The sequence below is a fragment of the Panthera onca genome, chromosome A3 (assembly GCF_046562875.1).
Source record: "Panthera onca isolate mPanOnc1 chromosome A3, mPanOnc1 haplotype 2, whole genome shotgun sequence".
NCBI classification, from domain to species: domain Eukaryota; kingdom Metazoa; phylum Chordata; class Mammalia; order Carnivora; family Felidae; genus Panthera; species Panthera onca.
In genome coordinates this window covers 89,023,471-89,048,670 of record NC_138341.1, presented here as the reverse complement: position 1 = coordinate 89,048,670, position 25,200 = coordinate 89,023,471, and the positions used below count along the sequence as shown (strand labels likewise).

At 46.2% G+C, this 25,200-nt stretch overlaps 1 protein-coding gene across 1 annotated transcript in view; it reads right to left on the bottom strand.

The window, feature by feature from the left end:
- Positions 1 to 25,200, bottom strand: part of SH3RF3 (SH3 domain containing ring finger 3) — a 373,186-nt gene that overhangs the window by 67,366 nt on the left and 280,620 nt on the right. The window contains exons 5-7 of the mRNA XM_078444321.2: positions 22,180 to 22,262; positions 11,501 to 11,671; positions 9,192 to 9,436 (exon numbers count right to left, since the gene is read on the bottom strand). Coding sequence (XP_078300447.2) covers positions 9,192 to 9,436; positions 11,501 to 11,671; positions 22,180 to 22,262 — 499 coding nt within the window. The remainder of the gene's footprint in view (positions 1 to 9,191; positions 9,437 to 11,500; positions 11,672 to 22,179; positions 22,263 to 25,200) is intronic.

Below are 25,200 nucleotides of genomic sequence, written 5' to 3'. Positions count from 1 at the left end.
GGAATGAGCATTAGATTTAAAAAAAAAAACCCACATCTATTAAACTGACCATGTTATTTTTATTCTTTAGTTTGTTAATACAGTAAATTATATTGATCATTAAATGTTAATAAAAACTTGAATTCCTAGGAGAAACTCTACTTGGTCCTGATACATTATCTATTTGATTGCTTAAATTTTATTTAGTGTTTTTACATCTATATTTATGAGTGATATTGGTCTGTAGTTTTATTTTCTTTTAATGTCTTTGTCTGATTTGGGTATGAGGGTAAAGTTGGCCTTATAGAAAAAGTTAGGAAATATTCTCCCTTCTTTTCAATTTTCTGGAAGTTTCCATAGAATTGTTGTATTTTTTCCCTTAACCATTAGACATAACTTAACAATGAAGCTACTAAGGCCTGGAGATTTCTTTGTGGTAAGTTTTTAACTAACTCAATTTCTTTAATAAATACAGGCCCATTAAGGTTATTTACTTTTTTAAGTTTGTTAATTTATGTTTTTTAAGAAATTTATCCATTTTGTCTAATTTGTTGAGTTTATTGGCATAATTTTTTATAAGCCCTTATTATTCCGTAAAATCTGAAGTGATGTGACTTCTATTATTCCTGGTATTGATAATCTGTGTATCCTCTCTTTATTCTTTATCCCTCTGGCTAGATGTTTACCAGTTTTATTACTGATCTTTTCAATGAACCAAATTTTGTTTCATTGACTTTCTCAACTGTTTTTCCATTTTCTATTTCATTTATTTCCACACTGATTATTTCTGGTTCTTTTACGGTTTCTTTGCTCTTTTTATTCTAGTTTCTTAAAGTAAAACTGAGGAGATTGATTTGAGATATTTTTTTTTCCTAACATAGGTGTTTAGTGCTACAAATTTTCTCTTAAGTACTGCTTTAGTGGCATTCCACAAATTTTGATATGCTGTATTTTCATTTTCATTCATTTCAAAATGTTTTCCAATATCGCTTTTGATTTCTTCTTTCATCCATGGGTTACTTTTAAGTGTGCCATTTAGTTTCAAATATTTGGGGATATCTTTGTGTTATTAATTTCTAATTCATCTGTATTTTGGTCAGGGAATGTATTATGAAACCTGAATTCTTTTAAATTTAGAGATTTAAATATTATGGCCCAGAATGTGGTACATCTTGGTAAATATTCTGTGTGCACTTGAAAAGAATGTGTGTTTGGCTGTTGTTAGTGTAGTACTCCATAAATGTCAATTAAGTCAAGTTGGTTATAGCTTGCTATAGTGTTCTGTATTCTTACCAATATTGTCTACTTGTTCTGTCAATTATCAAGGGAAGTATTGAAATCTCTGACTATAATTGCAGATTTGTCTATTTCTCCTTGCATATTTATCAGTAATTGCTTATACATTCTGAAGTTCTGTTATTTGGACATAAGCACTTAGTCCTCTTAATGAACTGACCCCTTTATCATTATGAAATTGCCTTTTATTTTAGTAATAATATTCTTTGTTATAAATTCTACCATGATATTAATATAACCATTTCAGACTTATTTTTAGTAGTATTAGCATGGTACATAGATCTCATTATTCATAGATGCTATATGTGCAAATTCATCTACCAGCTAAAATTGATTTGTAACCCCCAAATCAGTACCTGTGGTGCTTTTGTAGTCATTTGCAGACATGCATATACTAGCAAAAATTTTGAGTCACATTTTCCCTGCTGAAGTGCAACAGGATGAGGCTCTGCCCAGGGACAGAGATGGGAGGGAGCAGGGCAGTGCAGTGCAAGAAGCTCTGGCCCTGGGACTAACTGGACATGTTTGAATCCTGCTTATCACCTGTTAGTGGGGTGGCCTCAGGCAGTTCGCCTCTGAACCTGATTTTCTCTTTTGTAAAATAAATAGAATCTACCAGAATGACTTTTAAAAAATATTTAAGATTATAATCTTTGTGAGATATACACACATACATGCATTTCACTTAGGAGCAATGGTTCAGGATTCACTAATAGAGTGTCCATGGAAAATGTATAAAGTATAGCTACTGTGAATAATGAAAGTCAACTGTTTTTCTTGATCCTTTTACTTTTTATTGTTTTACTTATTTGTGTTTATGTATTTAAGTATTAAAATATGTTTTCTGTTAACAGCATATGGTTAGGTTTTGTTTTTGTTTTGTTTTTTAAAGAATACTTGACAATCTCTGCATTCTATTTAAAGTTGTTTAGACCATTTACATTTATTTACATGATCAGGTTTAAACCTACACTTTACTACATGTTTGCCATTTTACCCATGCATCTTTATTTCTTTTTCTCTCTTTTTGTGTCTTCTTTTGAATTAATTGGAAGTTTTTGTGGTTCCATTTTACCTCCTTTGTCAGTTTATTTGCTGCAACTCTGTTTTGATATTTAGTGCTTGCTTACATCTTTAATTTATTATAGTCTTCCTACAAGTGATTCCATAACTCTTCACACATAGTATAAAAACATACTTATCATAGTATAATAGTATGTAATAGTTTAGTATAATAGTATATTCCTCCATTCTGGTACCTTTACCATTATACATTTTTTTTTTTACATGTGTTTTAAATCCTTCACTGCATTGTTTTTATTTTTGTTTAAACAGTCCGTTATAGTTTAAAGGTATTTAAATAATGAGAAAAAACATATATTTATATATACAGTTTCCATTTCTTGTGTCCTTCACTCCCTTCCTACATTCACTCCCTTCAGTGTATTTCCATCTGATACCATTTTCCTTCTTCGTAAAGAATTTTGCCTAATATTTGTCATAGTGTGGGTCTGTTGGTAATGAAATCTTTTAGCTTTACTATGTGTGAATAATTATTTTGCTTTCATTTTGAAAGAAACTTCCCTGGGTATAGAATGCTAACTTGGCAGATATATTTCTTTCAGTACTTCTTTCAGTTACTCCACTATTTTCTCACTTAAGTGTTCCCAACAAGAAGTATACAGTCATCCTTATTCTTTCCTACTTTATGTAATGTAGCTTTTTTTTTCCCTTGTTGCTTTTTAAGATTTTATCACAGATTTTGAACAATATGATTATCATTTTCCTTGGTGTAGTTTTCCCCATGTTTCTTGTGCTCAAGGCCCACCAGCTGTCTTTGATCTGTGAATTTGCAGTTTAAATCAAATTTAGAATAATTTTATCTTTTATTTCTTCAAATAATCTTTCTATCTCACCCCTTTCTCCTCTACTTTGGAGATTACACATACATAAAGCCACTTGAAGTTGTCACTGCTCTATGATGCTCATTTTTAAAGTTTCTCTTTTATGTTTGTTTTTCATTTTTCATGTTTTTATTGCTATACCTTCAAGTTCATTAATATTTTTTTCAGCAATGTCTAATCTGCTACTAATTTTATCCACTGTATTCTTGATCTCACTGTAGTTTTTATATATAGAAGTTTGACTTGGGTCTTTAAGATATCTTCTAAGTGTCTACTTAATTTTCTGAGCACGTTATAATCTATGAGCACATAGTAATAAATGCAATTATAATATCTGTTTTAATCTCTGCTAATTCTAATATCTGAGTCAGTTCTGATTGGTTTATCTTGTCATTGTGGGTCATACTTCCATCTGTGTGCCTAAGAATTTTTTATTGGTATCAGATGTTGTTATTTTTATGTTGAGAGCTGGGTATTTTTGCAGTCTTAAAGATACTCTTGATCTTAGTCCTGTAACACTGTTAAATTAATTGGAAACAGTTTGATCTTTTTGAGTTTGCTTTTAAGACTAGTTGGGTGGGACTAGAGCAGTGCTTAGTCTAGGGACTGAGGCAAGGTCCTTCTGCATAGACGACTCAATGCCCCGCAAACTGTTTTTCCATCTGGCTTGTGGAGCAGGCACTATTTCCAGTACTTTGTGAATGCTGGACACTGATAGCACTGATCCTTGCTCTCATAGTTTCCCTGGCTTTGTATAGTTTCTTCACATGCATATGCTGATTACTTCTCAGCAAACTACTCAAGAGGACACCCTGCATCCTTTGAGGTTTTCTTCCTATGCAGCCCTCTCTCCTCTCTAGGTTTTGACCTTCAAACTCCAACCACCTTCATCATCCAGACTCTCACTCCACATCCTCACTTCAGGAAGCCCTCTGGCCTCCATGTTGTTACTGCTCCCTGTGCCACAGTCTGGAACTTCTCTCCAGGCAATAAGCTGGGGCACACCTCATGTCCCATTATCATGGATGATTTTCCAATGTCTGACATCTTGCAAACAGTTGTTCTTATAAATTGTTTCTGGTAGAAGGGCAAATCCTGTCCTCACTACATTAGGTCGGTCATAAGCAGAAGTTTAGCTTTATCCTTTAGATACAAAACTTTGATTCTATCTATTATTTAAAACCCTCTAATGTGCCCCAATGGCCTTAGCATAAAAACTGAAATTCCATGACATGGTCTAAAGGAACCTCCATGATCTTCCTCTGCTTACCTTTCAGCTGTGCCACAGGCACTCATTCTCTTTCTTTGTCCTTCCACACACTTCCACCTCACCTCACCCCCTGCTGCATGCTAAGCTCTACCTAGCTTTAAGATCTAAAATTAAATTTTGCCTCTTCAGAGAAAATGTCACTAACACCCTAGCCTTCTCCTTCCATGCCTTTTGTTTTAGTCACATCAAAACAAATAAAGTTACCCAAAATAGAAACTCCGGTATTTCTCATTGCCATGTCTTTGTCCTTGCTAGAATTCTATTTGTGCTTTGTCGGCTCAGATAGTTCCTATTTGTACTTTAAGAATCAAGGCAGGATCACCACCTCTTGAAAACTTTCCATTCTCTCATTTTCCTCCCCAGTCTGAATTACATATCTCCCCTCCATGCTTTCTTAATACCCTCTGGATACCTCCACTACAGTGCTTTTCAAACTCTATGGAAAGAATTTGTTTCCTTGCCCTTCTAACTGGGTGTAAAAATAGGGTCTATAGGTTCTTCTCTGTACTCCCAGAGCCTAGCAGAGTGCCTTGCATGTATCTACCTCTCTTTCATCTTTTTGTTTGTTGGTTGGTTGGTTTTTTGTTTTTGTTTTTGTTTTTTGTTTGTTTGTTTGTTTGTTTGTTTGTTTTTTGCTAATGAATAAATGGCTGTACAAGGCTCTTGCCCCTGCTAAACACTGATATGAGGTTGTGTGGACACTGGCACTTTACAGGGAGAGCTCTGCCCTTGGAAAAAAGAATCACATTAATCAAGCAGAACAAATCATATTGGATGCTATGGCCAATGCAATTAAGCCTTTGTCAAACTGCCTGACTTTGGCTCAAGATGAGAACATTGATGAAACGCCTCTCAACTGCCTGGGTTGGGGTCTGCTGAAATGGGCAATTACTGCAGTGAACAATCCATTACTTGTACTGTCAACAGTGTGCTTTTTCTCTCTAAATGCAGAATGAAGTGGAAAATGCTATGGAAACTCAGTGGCATTTAATTTACTGATATGATGTGGTAGGAGCCATTCTTTAACCTGACTGTAACAGCAATAGTGTGGGGATAAGTATGAGGTTGGAAGGCATTGAGGAAACCGTTCTAAACATCCTGTGCCTCACTTTTCCCGTATGTAAAATTAGTCTGATGGAAGAGAATGCTTGTCACACCATGGTGGTTACTATGGTGATCAATGACTGAGATGCAACGTTGTACTGCCCCTAGCCATGCCAATTTCTTTCAATTCTGCTTGTTATTCCATAGAGGGAGAAATGACTGGCAGGTCTCATTTTATTCTTTAAACTGGGAAAGTTGCTAGCAAGGCATGGCTTAGAAAGGACATCATACTGGGGCACCTAGGCAACTCAGTTGGTTGGGTGTGTGACTCTTAGTTTTGGCTCAGGTCATGATCTCGCAGTTGTGAGTTCGAGCCTGGTGTAGGGCTCTGCGCTGACAGCATGGAGCTTGCTTGGGATTTTCTCTCCCTTGCTCTCTGCCCCTCCCCCTCCACACTCTCTTTCTCCCCCTCTCTCTCTAAAATAAATAAGTAAACTTTAAAAAGAAAGAAAGACCATCATACTGGCATTTTGTGCAAATAACCCTGAGCTGCCGTGCCAGGATATTCATTCTCAGTGAGGAACAGGGCTCCCCAACCTCTCTATATTGTGGTGCACATAGAAGCATGTGTAGTGCACACTGGGGTTAGTGGATGAGATGTTTATAGCCAGAAGGGACATGGCCTGGGACTTTAGCTGCCCCAGGTCCTGCCCGGGTGCTCCAAGGGTCAAGGAGGTCAGAATCTCGGTATACTTCTGACCTGTCTGGCACATCAGTTAGGAAGTTCTGCTGTGGGCTCAGTCAACCACTTCGCCACTACAGTGGCTGTGTCTCTAGCTAGAGGCTACCAATAAACACCATCAGATGAACTTAAACCATTCTATGAGTATAGTTGCTTGGGAGGTAATTGTTGGGGGCAAGAGGGCTGGCACCAGATAATATTGCTGCAGAGCTCCTTTAGTATAAAGACAACTAGTTATTCACCATGGGGCAGAGTTGTAAAAACAGAACTTATCTTGGTTAATTTAAGCAAAACAGACATATATGAAAGACTCTTAAGCACTTACAGAGTCTCTGGGATGGCAGTCAGTCTTGGAGGCTCAATAGCCAAGGCAGTGCCAACCCCACCCACGAGGCTCCCTTGGTGCAGATCTCATTGCTGCTGGAAATAAACACTATCCAGAATGAGGCTGCACACTGGACACCAGATTTCCACCTTATACTTACTGATGACTGGGCCCTGGACACCATAAGTCTACCCTGCACCCACTGATGACTGGCACTGGACACTAGAAGTCTACTCAGCACCCACTGATGACAGGGCACTAGACACCAGATGTCCACCCTCCTGCCCCTGAAAAGCTGGATGTTTTCACCACTCTCTTCTCTCTTAAAAAGGATCCACACAGCCCCTCATGTTTGTGGCTTCTGAATGTAAGTCACATGCAAGCATGACTACCCCAGCATTTAGGTCATATGTCTGCCCCTTATCTACAAGGTAAGCTGGACTGGCAGGGCCAGCCTTCTACCACGGTGAGGTGGGATTCATACACGAGATAAAAGCCCCATGTAATGATGCTGATCCAAATCAGCCTGTGGGTCACAGCGTGCCAGCATCCACTGCACTTTGCAAAACTACATGTCATTGTCTTCCACCATAAACCAGTCCCTTCTGGTTTCTTCTAGACCAGGGCATGCCATCGTCATTCTCCCAGTCACTAGTCCAGAAACTTGGTAGCTGGACTTGGTTCCTTCTTCTGCCTGAGCATCAGCCCATTTCCAAGTCATAACCATACTGACTCCTAAATGTCTTGTCATTTGCCTCAATTCTGCATTTCCCTGTGACCTCTCACCTGAGGACAGCAACACCTTTCTAGTGGCTCCCAGCCTCAGGCTGCCCCACACCAGCTCTTCCTCCCTATCATGCCTGGTAATATTTGGTCAAGTTCCATCCCTCTCATGTAAAAGCTCTTGGGGGGTCCCCACTGCCTTCATGAGAAAATTCAATCCCCTGGATCCTTTGGTAATAATTTATATATTTTTTTGGACCCTCATACATTGAATACTCTATTAATATTATTATTCTCTAACAGAAGAATAAACGTAGCTACAGGTACTGAATACACACTAGATATGCCATGCTAGATAATCCTCATTGTCCCTGGAGGTAGGTGCCATTTTACAGAGGAAGAAACAGGCAAGCAATCATAATGGCAGCCCAGCATTCAAACACAGATCTCAATCTCAAGCCTTCAATCAGACATGTGTTTACTCTGTCTTCACTGAACTGCTTGCAGCTGTTTGCACAAGATGTGCTCTCTGTCACTTCTGTTAACTTGACTATTCCTTTCTTCCTGCTTCAAATGGCGCCCTGCTTTGTTTCCCTACCCAAGTGTTACTTTGCTGCCTCCTCTGAGGATCCTTTCCCAGTCTCCCACCTCGTCATCACCAAGTGTGCATGCTAAACCCTCCATCAGCACCCAAATCCTTCCTAGCACCACTATTCCCTGATGGTCCATGAGAGCTGAGAGCAGGGACAGCGTCCTGTTCTGTCAGTGGGCATGCTGAACGAATCAGACTGTCCTCTAAAACACTCAATAGTGCATATCTCATTCTAGGGTTGTAGCATGGTCTTGATAGCTCTTGCTGCCACACACAAGCCTGGACTGGCACCAGTACGGGAATGTGCAGGCCAACTTCCCCAAAGAGTAATAAGCAGGTTGGTGGGTGGACAGCCACCCTCTTGTTCCATTAGCCTTCCCACCCTCTTGTTCCATTAGCCATGACTCGGAAGAAAATATGGCCCCTGCTGTGCTAAGTATTATCCCCACTTTTCACACTTGAGAAGATGCCTCCTAGAGCACTTTTAATGGGCCATCTCCTGGCTGGCTAGATTCTAAAAAATCATGTATTTTATTGCTCCAAAGAATTTACATATTTCATCCTTTAAGCCTTACTTTGAGAGGAAGATAGATGGTTTCTGAGAGAGTAAGGCTGGGGTGGAGCAGGAATTCTGTGTCATTTAAATGAAAAGTCAGAGTTACACTCTCTCATCCTGGGTTCCTTCACTGCACAGTGAAGGGAAGGTGACTGGGGTGGGCTCCCAGTTCCTAATGGCTCAGTGCTAAGCTTCCAAGCGAGAGTGTTTACCTTCTTTCTGCCTATAAGATCCACCTCATAACTTTTTCTTCGTCTCACATCATACTAAGATTTTCCTTAAACGATGTCAGCCTGGCTATTGATAAAGTTGGCATGAAGGTGAAGGGTCAGTGACCATCACTGCTTCTAGCTTCAAAGCATTTCAGAAAAAGGGCACTCTGGCTCTGCGTGGTAAGAAGCTGCCTAGCTAGAAAGCCCCCGATCAGGTGTCCTGCACATGGAAGGCCCGTGCAGCTGGCCCAGCCACCTCATAGGGGCCGTCCAAAGGTGCCAGTGCTCATCTTATTAGTTCATGCACTCCTCTTGCTACAATGAAATGTATAAATATTTGTGAACTGTCTAACCCATTTTTTTTTGCCAGGACAGGGTAATATAAGTCAATACTACATTTCCTAAAGATTAGCAGAAACTTAGGATTATGATAAGCAAATACGACTTGTCCCATGTTGGACTGCTTGAAACCTAGGTCATAATGTTTCTTACAAGAACCACTTGTCAAATTTTCCCGCAGAGTGAGGTCTCAGGAGCCTGGCACGTACCTGTGGGGACGGTGCCCCGGGCTTGGCTGGTGGCCGGCTGGGCTGTGTGCCGCAGACAACTGCCCACTGGGGGGGCGGCTGCCTGGTGCTGGGCCTGGGGTGTGGTGAGGGGAAGGGCCGGCCTCGTGGCAGTGGCTGGGCTGCTCAGGCTTCCACCACCTGGGTGGATGGTTGTGGCCATCCCTTTGGCCAGTGGAGACCCTCCAACATTATTCCGGGGTGCCCCAGCCCCTCCTACCGGAGCCCTGAGGAAATAAAGCAGAATCCAGTCAGGTGAAGTCACAGATGAAACCACACAATATAGGCCATCAATAAAGGCCCATTCATACCTTCTGGCTGTGAGAGGTGAAGCCACATAGCCCAGGGCATAAACACTAAAACAATGCTGAGATAATCCCCTAAGCGATGCCCAGAGCTCAAACTTGGCAGTGGGGGACCCTTTGTAAAACCTTCATGGGGGTTCACTTTCAATATAAATAGTTAAGAAACAGCAAAAGAACCCTAAGAACCAGTGATGATCCCAATCAATTAAATATTTTGTACCAGAACTACTGCCTTGATTCATTTTAGTAAACAGCTGGGTCTGTCCCCAATTACATCCAGAAAGAGTGACTGAGCTGGCCACAGCCAAGGCTTGGACACATCTGGCATGTGGTGGGATGGCAAGGACCCATCTCCCTCTGGACATGGCCACTTTCTTGTTTCTGCTGGCTTCTGGGAAAGAGCACAGACAAACCACATCCTTCTGAGAGATGTCAGGGAACTTGCAGTTTCATACCAGAAATAGATGCCCTTTCACCTCAGAGTTTCCAGATGAAATGAGTTTCCAGTGTTTAAGAAATACAAGAGAAACACAGCCACTCTGAAAATGGGCTTTAGCCCTTTGACCTCTGAGTACTTGCACCAAACTCACGCACTGGCAGTGAGCATGAAAGATATGGCAGAATCTGGGAACTCGGAAGCTGCTCTGGGTTCAGTTTCAGGGATCAAATGTCTTCCATTTGTTTAAGATCTGGGTAAACTCCCCTTATGTCCTCTCAGAGTCTCATTCATGAGGGTCAGAACAGGCACTGCCAGGCCCGTCACCAGGTGGGGTGCTTCACTCCTTGAGACTCAGTACCACTGGGCCATGACTTCGGTCAGGGATGGCCTGAGCCACCACTAAGTCAGGGCTTCCGTGAGAAGAAAGGCCTCCTGGAAAAGGACTCAGCTGTCGAGGGACCTACAGCACCTTTCTTTCTTAGCCCCTATAGCTGCCATGAAATTAGCCTCTAGCAAGGAACTCCATCAGTGAGCCAGTCAAAGCCATGAATTTTTTTTAAAAATTCACATCAGCTACCTGTTGAACTCACTTTTACCCTAGGGAAAAAACTGTAAAAATTGAATAAAGTGGGCTCACAAATTATGGGTCTTTCCAAGAAGGGCCATCAGATGCTGTGACAAGCAAGCCTATGTCATGGCCAGCACTGCTCCTCTGGGTGCCCTGGAAAGTATGAATCAGTCTAGTGATCAGTGCAAGGTCTAGGCATTATTTGTTTATTTTAATGGCAGTCTTTTCCCCGAGAGAGAAGGAATCCAGGGCTGTGCCCAGGAACGGTTTCCACAACTGAGACTGACAAATGAAATCAACAGTGGACCCCTTATCTTAATGGAAAAATCTCAGACAACTCCAGGTAACCTCTTGAGCAAAACTTTTAATTCCATTATCTGTTTTATAAAAATGATATAACAGGAAATCTGTAAATGACAGGAAAGCACAAGAAGAAAAATTTGAATTACTCTTAATACCATCACTCAATAACAACTGTTAGCTTTTGAGAATATGTTTTTCCCTTGTGTATATACATAGGTGTGTGAGTTTTATGTATACCAGGTTTATGTGTGTGACACACACACACACACACACACACACACACCAGTTGTACAGACACTGTATGCACAGGCACAGGTACATGTGTGCACACACACACAAGATCTCACTCTCCTGGGGACCTTCCAATTTCACTTTGTGCTGCTGCCCTGAGTCCAGCTCATTCTGCTGGCATCTTCTCCCCTCACAGCCAGTGCCTGCTGAAGGAATGACAAGCAAAACCTAATTCGTAAGGTGAAAAGCTGGCCATGTAGAACCCTTGCTCAAGGGGAGTTCTGAGCTCACGGGGCAAAACCTTGTGGGCAGGGGCACCCTTGCTGACTTCTGGACTGTGTTTTTGGCTTGCCCAGACCACAGCATGATTTTCAGGCAGTAACCAGTTGCAGGGGAATGTGGGTAGTGTGTTCCCCCCTCTTCCAGGCAGCGACACCTGCCTCACCTGGAGACGGGAGTCACGTAGTTTCCTGGGAACACCCCAGACAGCCCAGTCCTCAAGGATGTCCCCTTGAACCAGCCGTCCTGACACTTCTCTAGGACGCGGTACATCTCGCCCTTTCGCAGCTCCAGCTCGTCGTTCTTCTGGGGCTTGTAAGCATAGAGCGCCAAGTACCTATAGGCAGAAGAGTAGGGCCAAGGATAAATGATGGCTGGGAGGGGTGGTTATAGGCCATCTTGTATCACCTGGGTCACATGTGGGCTCATCTTTGGATGAACCCAACCTAAAAAGGGACTAGCTGATGCCTGTGGGGGCTTGTGCACACCGTGCCCAACCTACTCTTTGTGATAAACCATGGTGCAGGGAAGGCGGTGTACTCAGCACTGCTATTGCACACCTAGAGAACCAGGTCCTGAGAGGTACATGCAGGAAGGAGAAAGACTTTGCCTCTTGTGCCTAAAACCCAGGTCACCCCACAGCCCTGCAGTGGCTGACCTGGGCAGGCAGGTATGTGATACCACCTTCCAGTCCTACAGCTCAGTGAGCCTCCATGACTCATCCAAGGCTGAGGGATATGCCAGAGGATGTGCCAGAACAAGACCACAGGTCTTTGGGCCCCAATTTTTTCTTCTACTCTGCATAATATTTCTAAAGCCTGATGTTCTGAGCAAGAGAAAACTAAGAATGAAGCAGGTAAGTCTTGGGCTGGGTTCCCTCATTTCATCTAACTGGGTCCTGGCTTAACCTGCCTGGTGCATTCAATCAGTCTGAGCTGGAAGATACCTCAAAGGTCCTTTTAGATAAAAAGAAGTCTAGTTAGGGAATTATTGGTTGCATTCTTCCTTGTAATATTTGTGCCATGGCTAATTATTTAAATTCTACTTTTCTTTTAAGCCTATCTGAATACAAATGAAGAACAAACTCAGTGGTGTAAATCCTGGCCTAGGGTTTAGAAGTTGTGCCCGTAACAGCCTATGATCCTAGTGACCCATATCACTAGGTATTTGACAACCTCAATATACAACCCCACAGGGCAGTTGCAAGGACTGGATACTTGTAAAATGCTTTGCTACTGTGGGCGTTTGGGTAGGTTGGTTTTAAATTGATAGAGAGAACCATATCAGGCAACTATGTTGTTCACAAGAGGCAGGAGGAAGGCTGATGAGGCTTCAGCTCAATGAGAAATAAAAGATGATTTTTAAAGAAATGTCATCTCTTGGATCTTCTACCAGGATGGATGGCTGGGTGGGTATGTTGACCCTTCCCAGGACTGTAGGCTCTAGGGGCTGGAGGACATTCACAGGTCTCTGGGGATCTGAGGAGGGTCATAGACCCCCAGAACACCCTTCTGACCCTGGGAAGGGCCTTCTCAGTATGTGAATACAGAAATGAGACATGACTCACTAGGGTTCAAGCAAGAAGAAAGGAGGACCTGAGTCTCAGAGGGCCAGTGAGGAACATGCTAGAACAGAATGAGAACCTGTAAAGATGTCTTGGCCCTAACATAAAGTAAGGGAAAATAAGATAAAACAACATAAAACCTGCCACCCCTTTCTAATCCCTGACCCTAAACACTACAAGTGCCTCTGTTTCAGTCAGTGGAAGCCTTGACTGGTTTATTTCCTTTCTTTACAGGTTGGCACCCTCCCCCCTTCCCTTAGGGATAAAAGGATGGCTTACATCTTTATTTCTCTCTGTTTGAAAAGATAAACATTGGCAACTAGCAAGGACTCTGGGCTTCAGAGAGGATAAAGGAAGCCATCACCGGAGGGGACACTCTTGCCTATCATGGGCGAAAAGATTCAGGTTTTCAGCGCAATGCCTGGGTGACAAAGAGAACCCAGGAAATCATCTGTCTGTTTTCACATCTGATGACTCACAGGAGCTCTTTGATGGTGACAGAGGAATGACCACAAACAGGAAAGTCACATGACAACTGCATTTGCGCCAGGGAAGCCTGCATGCTCTTTAACCACTTGGGGGCGGGCAGCCTCACGTGGGGAGTTGCAGCTTGGGCTTGGGCAAGGGCAGGCTGAAAACAAGGGGAAAGGGGAAGTGCAGGCTGGGGCCTTGGGAGGCTTGGAAACAATGACAGGGATGCACACCTTTTTGGGCCTGCTCCCAAGCAAAGGTAACTGAAGCATAAATCCTGTTTGTTTGCTTCCTTCCATCTCTTCATGATGTGAGAACAATCTTTTCGATTCTGTGGCCAGTGAATACACAGTGGCCAGGAGCACAGTGCCAAGCTGGGGGTGCTGTCTCCTTGGGATGTGTGTGTATACAACATGGACCTCAGCAAACAATCACATTGGTCAAGGAGGGAGGAACTGCATGCTGCCTTTGTTCCCTTCATGACAGGCACTGGGCTCACATCTCAGCTTGGCCAACAGGGCGGGGCACCCACATCTATTGCACCCACTCCTGGGGCCTGTGCAGAGCCTGGAGGCCCATACAAAGTAGTGACGCCACCACATGAGGCCCACCACTGGCCTGTGCCCTACCAGCTGCCTCCTCAACCTTCAGGCCCAGGAGGAGACCAAGTCCCATGTGTCTTGGGCACAACCTCCTCCTCACCCTGGCCCACTGGCTGTCCGAGGACTGGGCCAGTGGGCCATCACCTAGTGTCTTGGGGTGGGGCTTCATGGTTTTCTGCCCACTTGGACACTGCCTGATGGAAGATCCCTTTTCCAAAGGTCGTTTTCACACACAGAGGTTCAAGGTTGGCTGAGCTCCTCAAGGAGGGCACCATGTTGGAGAGTTTAAATGCCTTGCTCTTCCACTCTTATCTCCCCACCTGTGGGGAAGAATCCTGAGCAGTTAAATCTTCCTATGAGAGGAAGTGGCAGATCATCCTGTCCTCAGCTGGGATCCTGGCAAGAGGCAGCCACCTGCTACCCTGTGGCACATCTACCTCCTAAGGAGGGTGATGGCCAGTGCAGAGGGAGCCCAGTTCAGCCCAGAGGAAGGGGACTACATGTATGCATCTCTAGCTGGGGTTCCCAGAAAACCTTGGCTCAGGGAAGCTCTACACCAAGGTGTCCCCCAAATATTCTAAATTTGCACTGACTTTCCCCTCTATCTGGGGCTCTCATCTCTCACCCTGCTGTCCTCCACTCCCTACTATACTATATGCTCCACAAGGATAGAGATTTTTGTATGTTTTTTTCACTGCTGTATGCCCAGGACCAGAATGCGTCTGGTACATAGTATACTCCAAATAATACTTGTTAAAAGAACAATAAAATAGGGGCTCTGGTTTTGAGACTCTGATGAAGACTGCTGAAGGAAAGTGTGTGTGTCTATGTGTGTATCTGCATGTGTGTGGGCATGTACTGAAACTGTCTCATATGGCCCCAAAGTCTGCCGGCTGACCTTGAACACAAAAACAAGCACAGAACAAACAGGTACCAGTTTTCCTCATTCAGGAAGTCCATTCAGTATGGAGTTGGGAGGACTGTGCCAGGAGGGGTGGGCACCATGGAGAGGCAAGAAAGGGCAGAAAAGACAGGGCTGCAGGCTGTGGGTATCTAAACAGTGAGGAGAGGAATGAAAAGGAGAAGCAGAGGGTATACAACAGGGCAAGATGGCAGAGAGAGCTGAGTCCAACCAGGAGAGAGCTGAGCTGCCCTGGAAGAACCTGGATAGACAGAAGCAAGCAGAGAAGGCAGTGAGCCGGGGGAGAGAGGGAAACAACTGAGGCACAAGGCATGCGAAGGGGTGAGAGGTGAGTCAAAGAGGGAAGTAGAAACTGGAGTCAAAAAACTTCTATTAACAGAGTTTCCAAACCAGCTAGTCCAGCCCTTGGGGGGTGAAGGAGCCATCTAAACAGGGCACTGTGGACGGCCTAGACAAAGGTAGCTTTGATGGGATGGGGGGACTTTCTCTTTGCTCTTTAATCTATCTTTGAAGCTCCTGGGTCAAGGATGACTTCCATGTGCCACCTGCACTGTCCATCTGCTCAGTGGAGTTTGAAGCTATGGAGGGAGGGGGGGCAGGGGACACCTGCCCAATTGTGAGCTGGCCCTGCCAGAGAGAGGATAGACCCCAGGCGAGTGTGTAAGGTTCATGTTGGCACAGCAGCCCAAGGACCAGGACCTGCACTTGCCCACACCTGGCTCAGTGAGTGATGTCCATTATCACCCAACCTCCACAGCAGGAGTTGGATACACACCCGATTTAAAAAAGAAAGCAATGTTACCAAGTGTGACAAACACTCCATGAACCATATGAACTGCCTGGTAGTGATGTTTGTGATCTTGGGGGACTAGACCTCAAATAATTGAAATTTAATTGTCTTTAGGGAAGGAGCCGATTATCCTTCCCTCAACATTTGAGGATCCCCATGCCATTTAGTGGAACAAAGACTTTGCATTCACTTCTTAGCACAAAAGGGGAGTTGAAATGAAAAAAAAAAAGAAAAATGAAGAAAAATTTTAGATTATGAGCTTCAAGCTATCCTGATTAAGACTTTTAAGTCAGAAAAGTCTTCTTTCAAAATTCCATTTTTATTTTAGAGAAACACAAGACATGGGTCCGGTGAAATAATAAAAGCAGGAAAATGAGCAACCTAGAGGTGAACATGGCTAAACACTGCTGGTCCACCGAGCGGGGACACCAGTGCCTTCCCCACTGCTGGAATCACGTCCTCTGGCACAGGACACACTGAGAAACAGTGTCACTGCAGTTAGTTTGCAAACATAGACAGACTTGGATTTTATGCCACATCATGCCCCTTCACAGGGCAGGTCTGGATTCTTAACAGTGGGAAGTCAATATTCCTTTCATGGTTTCATGTATTCTACTCAATAAATGCTCAGTGACACAGACACCCCTTGGATGCTAACAATGGGCAGTACAAAGAATGTCATTTCCAGGGATGCCATCACCCCCAAGGGAATGACACACCCTCCCCTTCAAAACACAGCTCTAAACTCTAAATTGTCCCTCACAAACTCTAATGGTATCTTATTTCTAAGTAGCTCATATCTGTGCCTAAGAACAGTTGTGCAGAGCTCCACCCCCACCACAGGCATGTGGGCCACTGGCTAAGGAAGGACAGGGCAGAAGCACAGAGAACTGGCATCTTTCAGGTGCCAACCTCTCCCAGGGCCTTGCCTAAGCCCCACATGAACTCTGAGGCTGGGATTACCCCTTATTTCACAGTTGAGGAAACTAAGGGTCAGAAAGGTTGAGAATCTGTGTTTCAGCAACAAGTTAGAAGCAGATGGGGCTCTGTGGCCACAGGGACAGGACAAGGCACTGTGAGAGGCTGTGGAGGAGGCTGGCAGGCCCTGCTGAGGTCGGCCTGAAGGTGAGGCTGAGTTCCGGGGTCAGGGAGCCCGTGTGGTCCCCTGCATCAAGAGGTGCTGCACTGGTTTGCACAGGGCACTGATGCATTTGCTCTCCTCATCTTTACTTCAAATTTGTGTTGTTGATGAGTAATATCTCCTCTGGTCTCAATACTTCAAGTCTGGCCTCTAGGTGTGCGTTGCTGGGGGAACTGGAATGCAAATAAATCTGACTTCACCTTGAAAAATCTCTGCCCCTCCCACTTATATTTCCTTTGGGTGTCTCAGAGAGAAAACCAGAAGCAGATGGCTCTGTGGGTCATTTTGCTGCACGTGTGCCTGCAGATCTGGCATGTGGCTCGTGCTGGGGAGGGGCGCTGGCCTGGGGTGGGGGAATATGTCATTCAGCATCTGCTTTCTTTAGGAATGACCCAAGAAAAAGCATGGATGGATCACACTTGAACAGAGGATGGCCCAGCCCACTGTCAGCCTGATGCCTGCAGGCCTCCTGGTCCCTGCTTTATGCACCAGACAGCCACAGCAGTGCTACCTTGTCACTCCCTCTCCACCCATGTCCCCTCTGCTGCACTCAGCCAGAATTGCATTGCTGACAGTCTCTGAGCGAGCTGGATGGCACCTTCTATGCTCAGAGCTGCAGGCTGGTCCTCATGGAGCCTGCTGGGGCCTCGCACGCCTGGCATGAAATAGGCAGTGCCTGCATGGTCCTCTTCCTCATGGTTCCCAGGGCCCCATTCTCACTCCTTATTCCTTCAAAAGGCCTCTTCAGCTCAAAACAAGCTTCCACAGATGGCTCGGTCATCTCAAAAACACATATAGATCAGCCAGGGGCTGCTGCTTGAGGCCCCAATTTCACCTCTGTGGATTCACTTACAAAAGCTGGTACTAGCATTAAAATTTTTTAAAAAAGGGGGTGCCTGGGTGGCTCAGTTGGTTAAGTGGCCAACTTTGGCTCAGGTCATGATCTCACAGTCTGTGGGTTCGAGCCCCGTGTTGGGTTCTGTGCTGACACCTCAGAGCCTGGAGCCTGCTTCAGATTCTGTGTTTCTCTCTCTCTCTCTCCCCCTCCCACCTGTCTCTCTCTCTCAAAAATGAATAAAACATTAAAAAATATTTTTTAAAGCTGGTACTAAAAATAAGGTAATAGTAGGAAATTTGGTTTTTTCTTCCCCACTGTCTTGTAGACTATATGGGGCTTTCAAGCTGTAAGGTGCCCCCTCCACCAGCCTGAAGCAGTCCTGAAAGTGTGAGCCTGGGATAGAGGGTCAGGCCCCATGCCCCCTCCCTGGGTGCCCTTGCATGGATGGTGTACACACAGAAGCGGCCAACTGCTGTGGCCACTCTGCCTGGCATCATGCTTTTACAAGCAGCCTATGGGATATTTCCGAGGACACCAATCACTCACCCATATTACTTGCTCATTTCTACAGCAAGATGTTCACTTGTGTTAATTATCTACATAGTTCTCTTCAGCTCTAATCAAGGAGTGAACTGAAGTATTTTAGTGCCTTCATTAATTTCACACCCTTTCTCCTCTATATGATGGTTTGCTCATGTTTCTTCTAGAATAAGTAAAAGATTCCTTTCAATTATTCCTGTTGAAGTGTTTGCTCCTGTTCTCCTGGATACCAGGGTCACACTAGCTGACATGTGCCCACACATTGATGGTTCCATTCAATGGATGTCTACTGAATGATAGCCAGGTGCAGCCAGGTGGTGGAGAAGCCTGCCCCAGGAGCACCCACTCTGGGGAAGGGGGAGACAACACAGGTGCATGTCAGGGCCTGCACAGGATGTTATAGGGTCTGGGACGGGCACTGCCCAGGCTCAGAAAGCCAAGTAAGTCTTCCTGAAGGAGGTGGCAGCTGAGCTGGGGAGGGGTGAGCTGATGCAGGGCTGTGGACAGGGCTGACTCCCTGGGTGCAGATGTTCAGAGGGAGAGAATGGGGAGCATTTGGGGAACTGTCATGAGGCCATGAAGTGACCAGCCCCTCACCCAGGCCTTCCAGTGGTTCTGATTTCCCAGGAACCGCAGGCAGCTGGCACTCCATTGGATGAGGTATCGGCTGCAGCCCAGAAGGAAGGAGCTGGGAGTGGCTTGGCTGCCAGTCCCGTGTGGGAGCTGGCATCCTTCCCACACTGAGCTCACAGAAAACTGGTCTGCAGAGGCATTTGTGCAGTGACCCACAAAAGGAAGTCCTGGACCAGCAGCAAAAGCATCACCTAGGGACTTGTTAGAGAGGTACATTCTGGGGCCTCACTCCAGAGCTACTAGGGTAAGACCCAGCAATCTGTTTCAACAAGCCCTCCAGCTACTTCTGCTACATTCTGAAGTTAAAGACCCACCTATGTACTGTGTCTGGTGATGTCCAGTCAAGGTCTACACTCAAGGGCTATGGCACCATCTCCCAGAGTGGGCCACAGGCTGCTGATGGCTCACCATAATGGTCCTCAGTGGGAATTTCCCAGCCATGTGCAGCTGCACTAGAGACTGTGTCTCTCCCAGGGGTCACCTGAAGCCCACATGGGCTCGCTTCATCTTGGGAAAACTAAGGTCTATTCAGGCTCTAGAGTTGCCCTGAGGATCACCAGGCTTCCCTTCCAGCACAGCTCAGCCCCCGCTTCCTCACAGGCATGGCTCCTGAGAGCAGCCATCAATGGGCCTTAGCCTCAGAGTCTGCTTCCAGGAAATCCAATCCAGACAAGGCTGCTGCTGCTTGGGGACCCTACATTCCCCTGGGCTTAAGGCCAGCTCATAGGGGCAGGTCTTTCTGTCCACTGCAGGTGGCCCTGCCGGCACCTTTGCAAATCTCCAATTCTGCCCGCCAAGCCTTCTACTCTGCTCTAGAGAATTCTCTCAAGATGGTTCTTGTGCTTTTCCCACATACGTTGCTCACCATTCGATAGTGCTGCTCACCCTCAGGCAGGGCTGCGGGCAGGGGCACCTTATCCATACCCTGAGGGCAGGTGCTATGACTATCTGGAATCACTGTCTGAAATACTGAGCACTGCCACAGAAGGCTGGCTGGTGGGTTCACCCCTTCCAGGCCTTTGCCCCACTTCAGCAGGGACTTAGGTTACCAGATCCTGGTATATTAAATTCACACTAATCAAGCCCATCACAGATTGAAGCCCAGAACCACCCTCTGTGTTACAGATTTGTGGTGGGGCCTGGTCTGGTCACCAGTTCCTTTACCAACATACGGAACATGGTGGCTGTGTAGTCATTAGAAGGTAGGCTCAGCGACTTCTCGACGCTCAGGACAAATAGGTGGGTCACAAGGAGAATTACGCCTATGAGATTGCGTCCACCACAAACGGATCTGGTGGGGACAGCTTTGACCCCCCCCCCCCCACACCACCAGGTACAAGGTGCCTCCTGCTGCCTGTTGTCCCTTTGGGTTTCCTTTCTCCAGTCTGCAGGCAACCCCCAGTCCCTCTGCTCCACCCCTTGGTCTTTCTCTGGCCCCCACAACAAGACTCCCAGACCTCACAGGTGGCATGCAGATTGTCACACACTTCAAGAGGCTCTTGGTTTTCTCCCAGGGATGAACTGTACCCATCTGTCTGTGGAGGTTTCATTCCCAGATGGCAAGCTGCACTCGGGACCCTGAGCGAGGCTCTCAGAACCCACTGCCATGCTCTGGGGTAAGGCAGATAGACAGAAGGCCTATTAATGTCTCAGGGCAGAGCAGGGATGGAAGGAGAGGGAGGTCACTCCATGCTCTGCACCACATTAAAAAGCCCTCCACAATATGGAAGATCTGTGCATGGTTGAAACCTCCAGTCTGTATTCACAACTCTTGGGGAGTAATATTCTTGGACGGTATTAATAACCTTTTGGGTCTCAAAGACAGAGCAGCTTTCTTGGTGGCTGATCTGATGTGTAAGAGCTGGGGGCTTTAGGCCAATACCAGAAGCACTCTGTACCCATGATGAGGAAGGTTTTGGTCATCAGAACACATCCAAAATTATAGGGAGCCTGTGTGCCAGGCATTCATCTGGGGGGACACCTGGGGCTTGTTCTTGAAGAGCTCACTGTGTCCTGCCTCTCATTTAGGCAACCACATTAGGGAATAAGAGTCTCCTGTGGATACCGGTCAACTTCCTCAGGGACAGGGCCCTGCATCTAGTTCTTCGGAAAAAGCAAGGCTATCACTACCCATCCTGTCCTATATGCTTCTTTGCTCCCAGGTTTGAGTGGAAGCCACTGGAGCTTATCTAGGACAGCAGGTCAGAAGAAGAGCATGTCTTCTGTCTAGTGCTGGTGAAAACTTGAATTTTGGCCAAAGACACCTAAATGTAGCTCATTAATCTACATTCCCCTCAGGACACTAGGTACAAAATAGGTACATCTTAATGTCCTTTTGTTTAGTTGGTTGTGGTAATGATGCAATCAGAGCAGTGGGCAGATAAAGGGAGATGTTCAAGGATTTCCAATCTGCCACCAAGTAAAGACAAACATTTTGATTGGGTGTAAAGAGGTAGCTGAACATGTTCCAGTATATTTACACCTTTAGGAGACCTTTTGAAGCTCAGCAACTTGCTTTTTTCAAAAGGCTTTTTTTTTTTTTTGGCTTGGAATACCTTTTGTTCTGCAATAATGCAGGTTCTAAGTGTCCCTTTGACCTTCGTCAGATCTGTGGAACGTTCTATTTCACCATATTGTTTGCCAAATTCATATTCTCCACCTCAAAAGATTCATTCGAGTAACTGAGCTCATTGCCAAATAAAAGAGTAGAAGGCAGTCTAATTTTTCAGAACTATTTAAATGGGGAATTTTTTAAACTGCACGTATCTCTTAAGAGCTGTAATTTAACAAGAGCAAATCTTCTAAACAAGATAAGCATCTTGCTTCCTGGCAATGATTCATCTGGTTATATTTGGGGATGATATGCAGCTGCTATGATATAAGCTACCATAACTGTAGGGCAGTTGTGGCTGTTCAAATATTGAGTTACTTCTGAACACGTGGTGACTAGCTACTTCGCCATGCTCACAAGACCACCCGCAGCTCTGGCCCCCTCCACCCTCCAGAGCCCTCCTCCTCCCCCCCCCCCCCCACCCAATACACACCTTCTCATGGGCCTCCAGGGTCTTCTCCATGCTATGGCTGGTCCTTTCCTGATTGGCCTGTGCCATCAAATATTTTGAATATCACCCTGCTTATAAATGTCCTGGAGACACTGACATGAAAGAACCAGCTAGACTTTGTTTTCCATACTCTCTTATCAGCAGTGTTACTGATGCACATAACTAGACTGATTGGCTGGTAACAATTTAGAAAACCTATGGAAACCACATGTTTATATGCTAGCAGAGGTGGGAGGGAGGTGCTGAAGGCACAGGACCCCAAAAACATAAATGGCAGCTCACACGTTGAGGGGCAGCTGGACTTTGGGAGCTGTGCCTTGCTGTTCAGCCGCTGGGGCGGGTCCGGCCGAGGAGGAGGAGGAGTCCTGGAAACACACAAGAGACAGGAGTGAGTTGACAGGAGGCTCTTGCCTCAAGAAAGAGAAAAGCATGATCAGGCTGGAGTCCAGAGTCACCTGTTCTCCCCTCACTGGCCTGACCCTCCAGCCTCTAAAATTCTCAGGTTCCACTTGCCTGGGTTGTTTGTCAATAACTTTTTTTTCAGCTCATTGAAGGGAGCTTAGCAGCCACTGACACTCTTCCAAAAGCAGCTTCCAAGTGCCTTCCGGGAGCGGCTTGGAAAGTCACTCTTCCAGCCTGCATCTGGGTTGGGCAGCATCGCACTGTGTTTAACATGGAAGAAGGCAGTGGAGGGAGGCCTGTTTTTATTCTTAGAACTTGAATTACTTGTTCTTGTGTTTGTCCAAAAAAACCCAGACAAAGCATGAGCTTATTTAAAAGCTGCTTTCCCAGGAGAAGATTAACCCCTAAGGAAAACTGATCCTTTGGCAGTGACAGGGGACAGGCATCAGGAGAACAAGCATCTCCCACATCAGACTCCAGGACCTCAAGGCTCCAAGGGTTTATTATGTGGGGATATGGCTGGAGGGGTGGTCCACTTTGAGATGCTTCCTGTTTAGCCTGTGGTGCATGTTAAACCCACTGAGGGAAGGAGTTAAGGGCCAAAAGAGGGATCCGGGCCACAAAATGATCTTGCTGAGGTGATTTCTGCACAGAGAATCCCACAGACCTAGCCATAGGGGCAATACTGTCCCAAGCCCCTCATCACTCACCTTGCCCCTCCTGCCCCAGCCCTCCCCAGGGAAGCACGCTTCTTCCTGGTCAGAGGTATCAGATGCCACAAGGAGTTAAACAACGTACCCCCAAAAGAAATGCCTAAGCCATAGCCCCTGATATCTGTGAAGGTGACCTTGTTTGGAATAAAGGTCTTTGCAAATACAGTATAAGGTAGGGGTCCTGAGATGAAATGACCTTTTATTACAGTGGGCCCTAATTCCAGTGACGAGTGTCCTTATAAGAGACAGAAGAGGAGAAGAGAGACACCCAGAGGGGAAGCAAGGCCATGTGAAGACAGAAGCTGATAGCAGAGTGATGTAAGGAATCCAGGCAGCTGCCAGAAGCTGGGAGAGATTCTCCTTCAGTCTCCAGAAGCAACCAATCCTTGCAACACCTTAATTTTGACCTTCTGACCTCAGAACTGACAGAGAATAACTTCATGTTGCTTTGAGCCACATGTACCACTTTGTGGTACAGTTACAGCACTCCCAGGAAACTGACACAGATGGGGATGCCTATGGGTATCTGGAGGAGGGTGGCATCTATGCCCCTCAAAGTCAAGAGAGCCAGGGCTCTCCTCCCTTCCTTGAGGGTCCCCTCTAGGCTTCCCACCAAGGGACAGGACAGGGATCCTAGAGGAAACTGGATGCAGATGAACAGGGAGCCAGGCAGGCTTGAGCAGAACCCTCAGGAGCTGCTAGTGCCTTGGCAGAGGCAGGTGGGGAAGCAGGACACAGGGGGCTGCCCACGGCTCTGGCTGGCAATGATGGACATGTCACCACGTGTGGTCCTCAGATGGGTGAAGGTCACTAGAAGCGGAAATTACAAAAATGGAATGAGAGATGCACCTGGCACACATTCCAGGAAGGCAGAACAACCCTACCAGTCAAGTGACCACCACGTCCCTTGCATGCTTGCATGGAGGGGTGAGGGGAGCATTTCTCCTCAACCCCCTGACCAGTTCTGACCTTGCTCAGCTCCGTGTGCTCCCGGCGACCTGCCGCTACCCCTCTAGGCAGTCAGCTTCCCTCCTCTAGCAGGGACCAGGAAAGGTGCCAGAGACCACAGCACATCTGCAACCTCTAACAAGGCAGAAAGGCTACTTCTTGTTTGGACAACGGGGTGCCTGGCAGAATGAAAACATGTAGGCAGGAGCACACCTTTCCTTGTGTCTCCCAGGTAACTCCAGGTCTCAAAGGACTTCCTATTCCTGCAAGAGGGAACTTGGATTTTCAAAGACAGCCCCTCCACAGATTGTGTCCCTGTGGCTGACGCACAGGCCGGCATTTCCAGAGTGCTGTATGGGAGCCAGGCTGAATAGAGGGAGACTTCTGCCTGCTCATCACACCTGCCCTCCCTTGGAAGGGAGACAGAGACCATCAAGGCTCAGGATTGTTTCCCTTTGGGATAGTTGTCAGTGGAGTTCACTGCAGCTGGCCAGACCGTCCTCCACAGAGCTTCAGGCAGGAGCCAGAGAGTGCCCTCCATGGGTGTGGTCACCCGGCTCCAGGCACCCCCAGAGTATGGAGGACCCGCAGCTCTCCTTGTATGGTCACGGGAGAAAGGTTAGGGCCCTTTACTCACTCACTGTAGCAGGTGTGGGGCAGGAGTGGCACCACATCGGAGGTAGTTGGCAGATGTTGGTATACATGTCCAGCGGCCAGCTCATCAACTGAGCAAGGTCACAACTGGTGAGTCAATGGGGAATGCCCCCCTTGCCCCTCATGCAGGCAGGGCAGTGTGTGACAGGCAGTCAAGTTGTAGAGTTGTTTTGCCTGGGTGGGTCATGTTCTAGGTGCTCACTGACCTCTGCTGATCACCCAACTTGTCAGGACTGGCTCAGGGCACAAACATGCCCTCTGACCCCAGTGTGGGGTTCACTGTGGGGGATAAGCATTGCACATGTCATGATAGATGTGGGGGTCCCAGAAAATGCAGCAACGTACTGCAGGGATGTCACCTGGGGGCCAGAGAGGGCTTTATAAGCAGTAGGCAGGCCTGTTCGGTGAGGTGGTGAGGGTTGCGCAGGTGAGGAAGGAGCACAGAGGCCTGCCCAGCAAAGGCTGAGAGAAGCAAGCTTGGCATGCTTGAAACACTGGACAGAAAGGAAAGGCTGGGGTGACAAGGGGGAAGCACCCAAGTGCTGTAGAGCCAGGCCATTCATGGCCCCCTGGGCCACTATGTGAA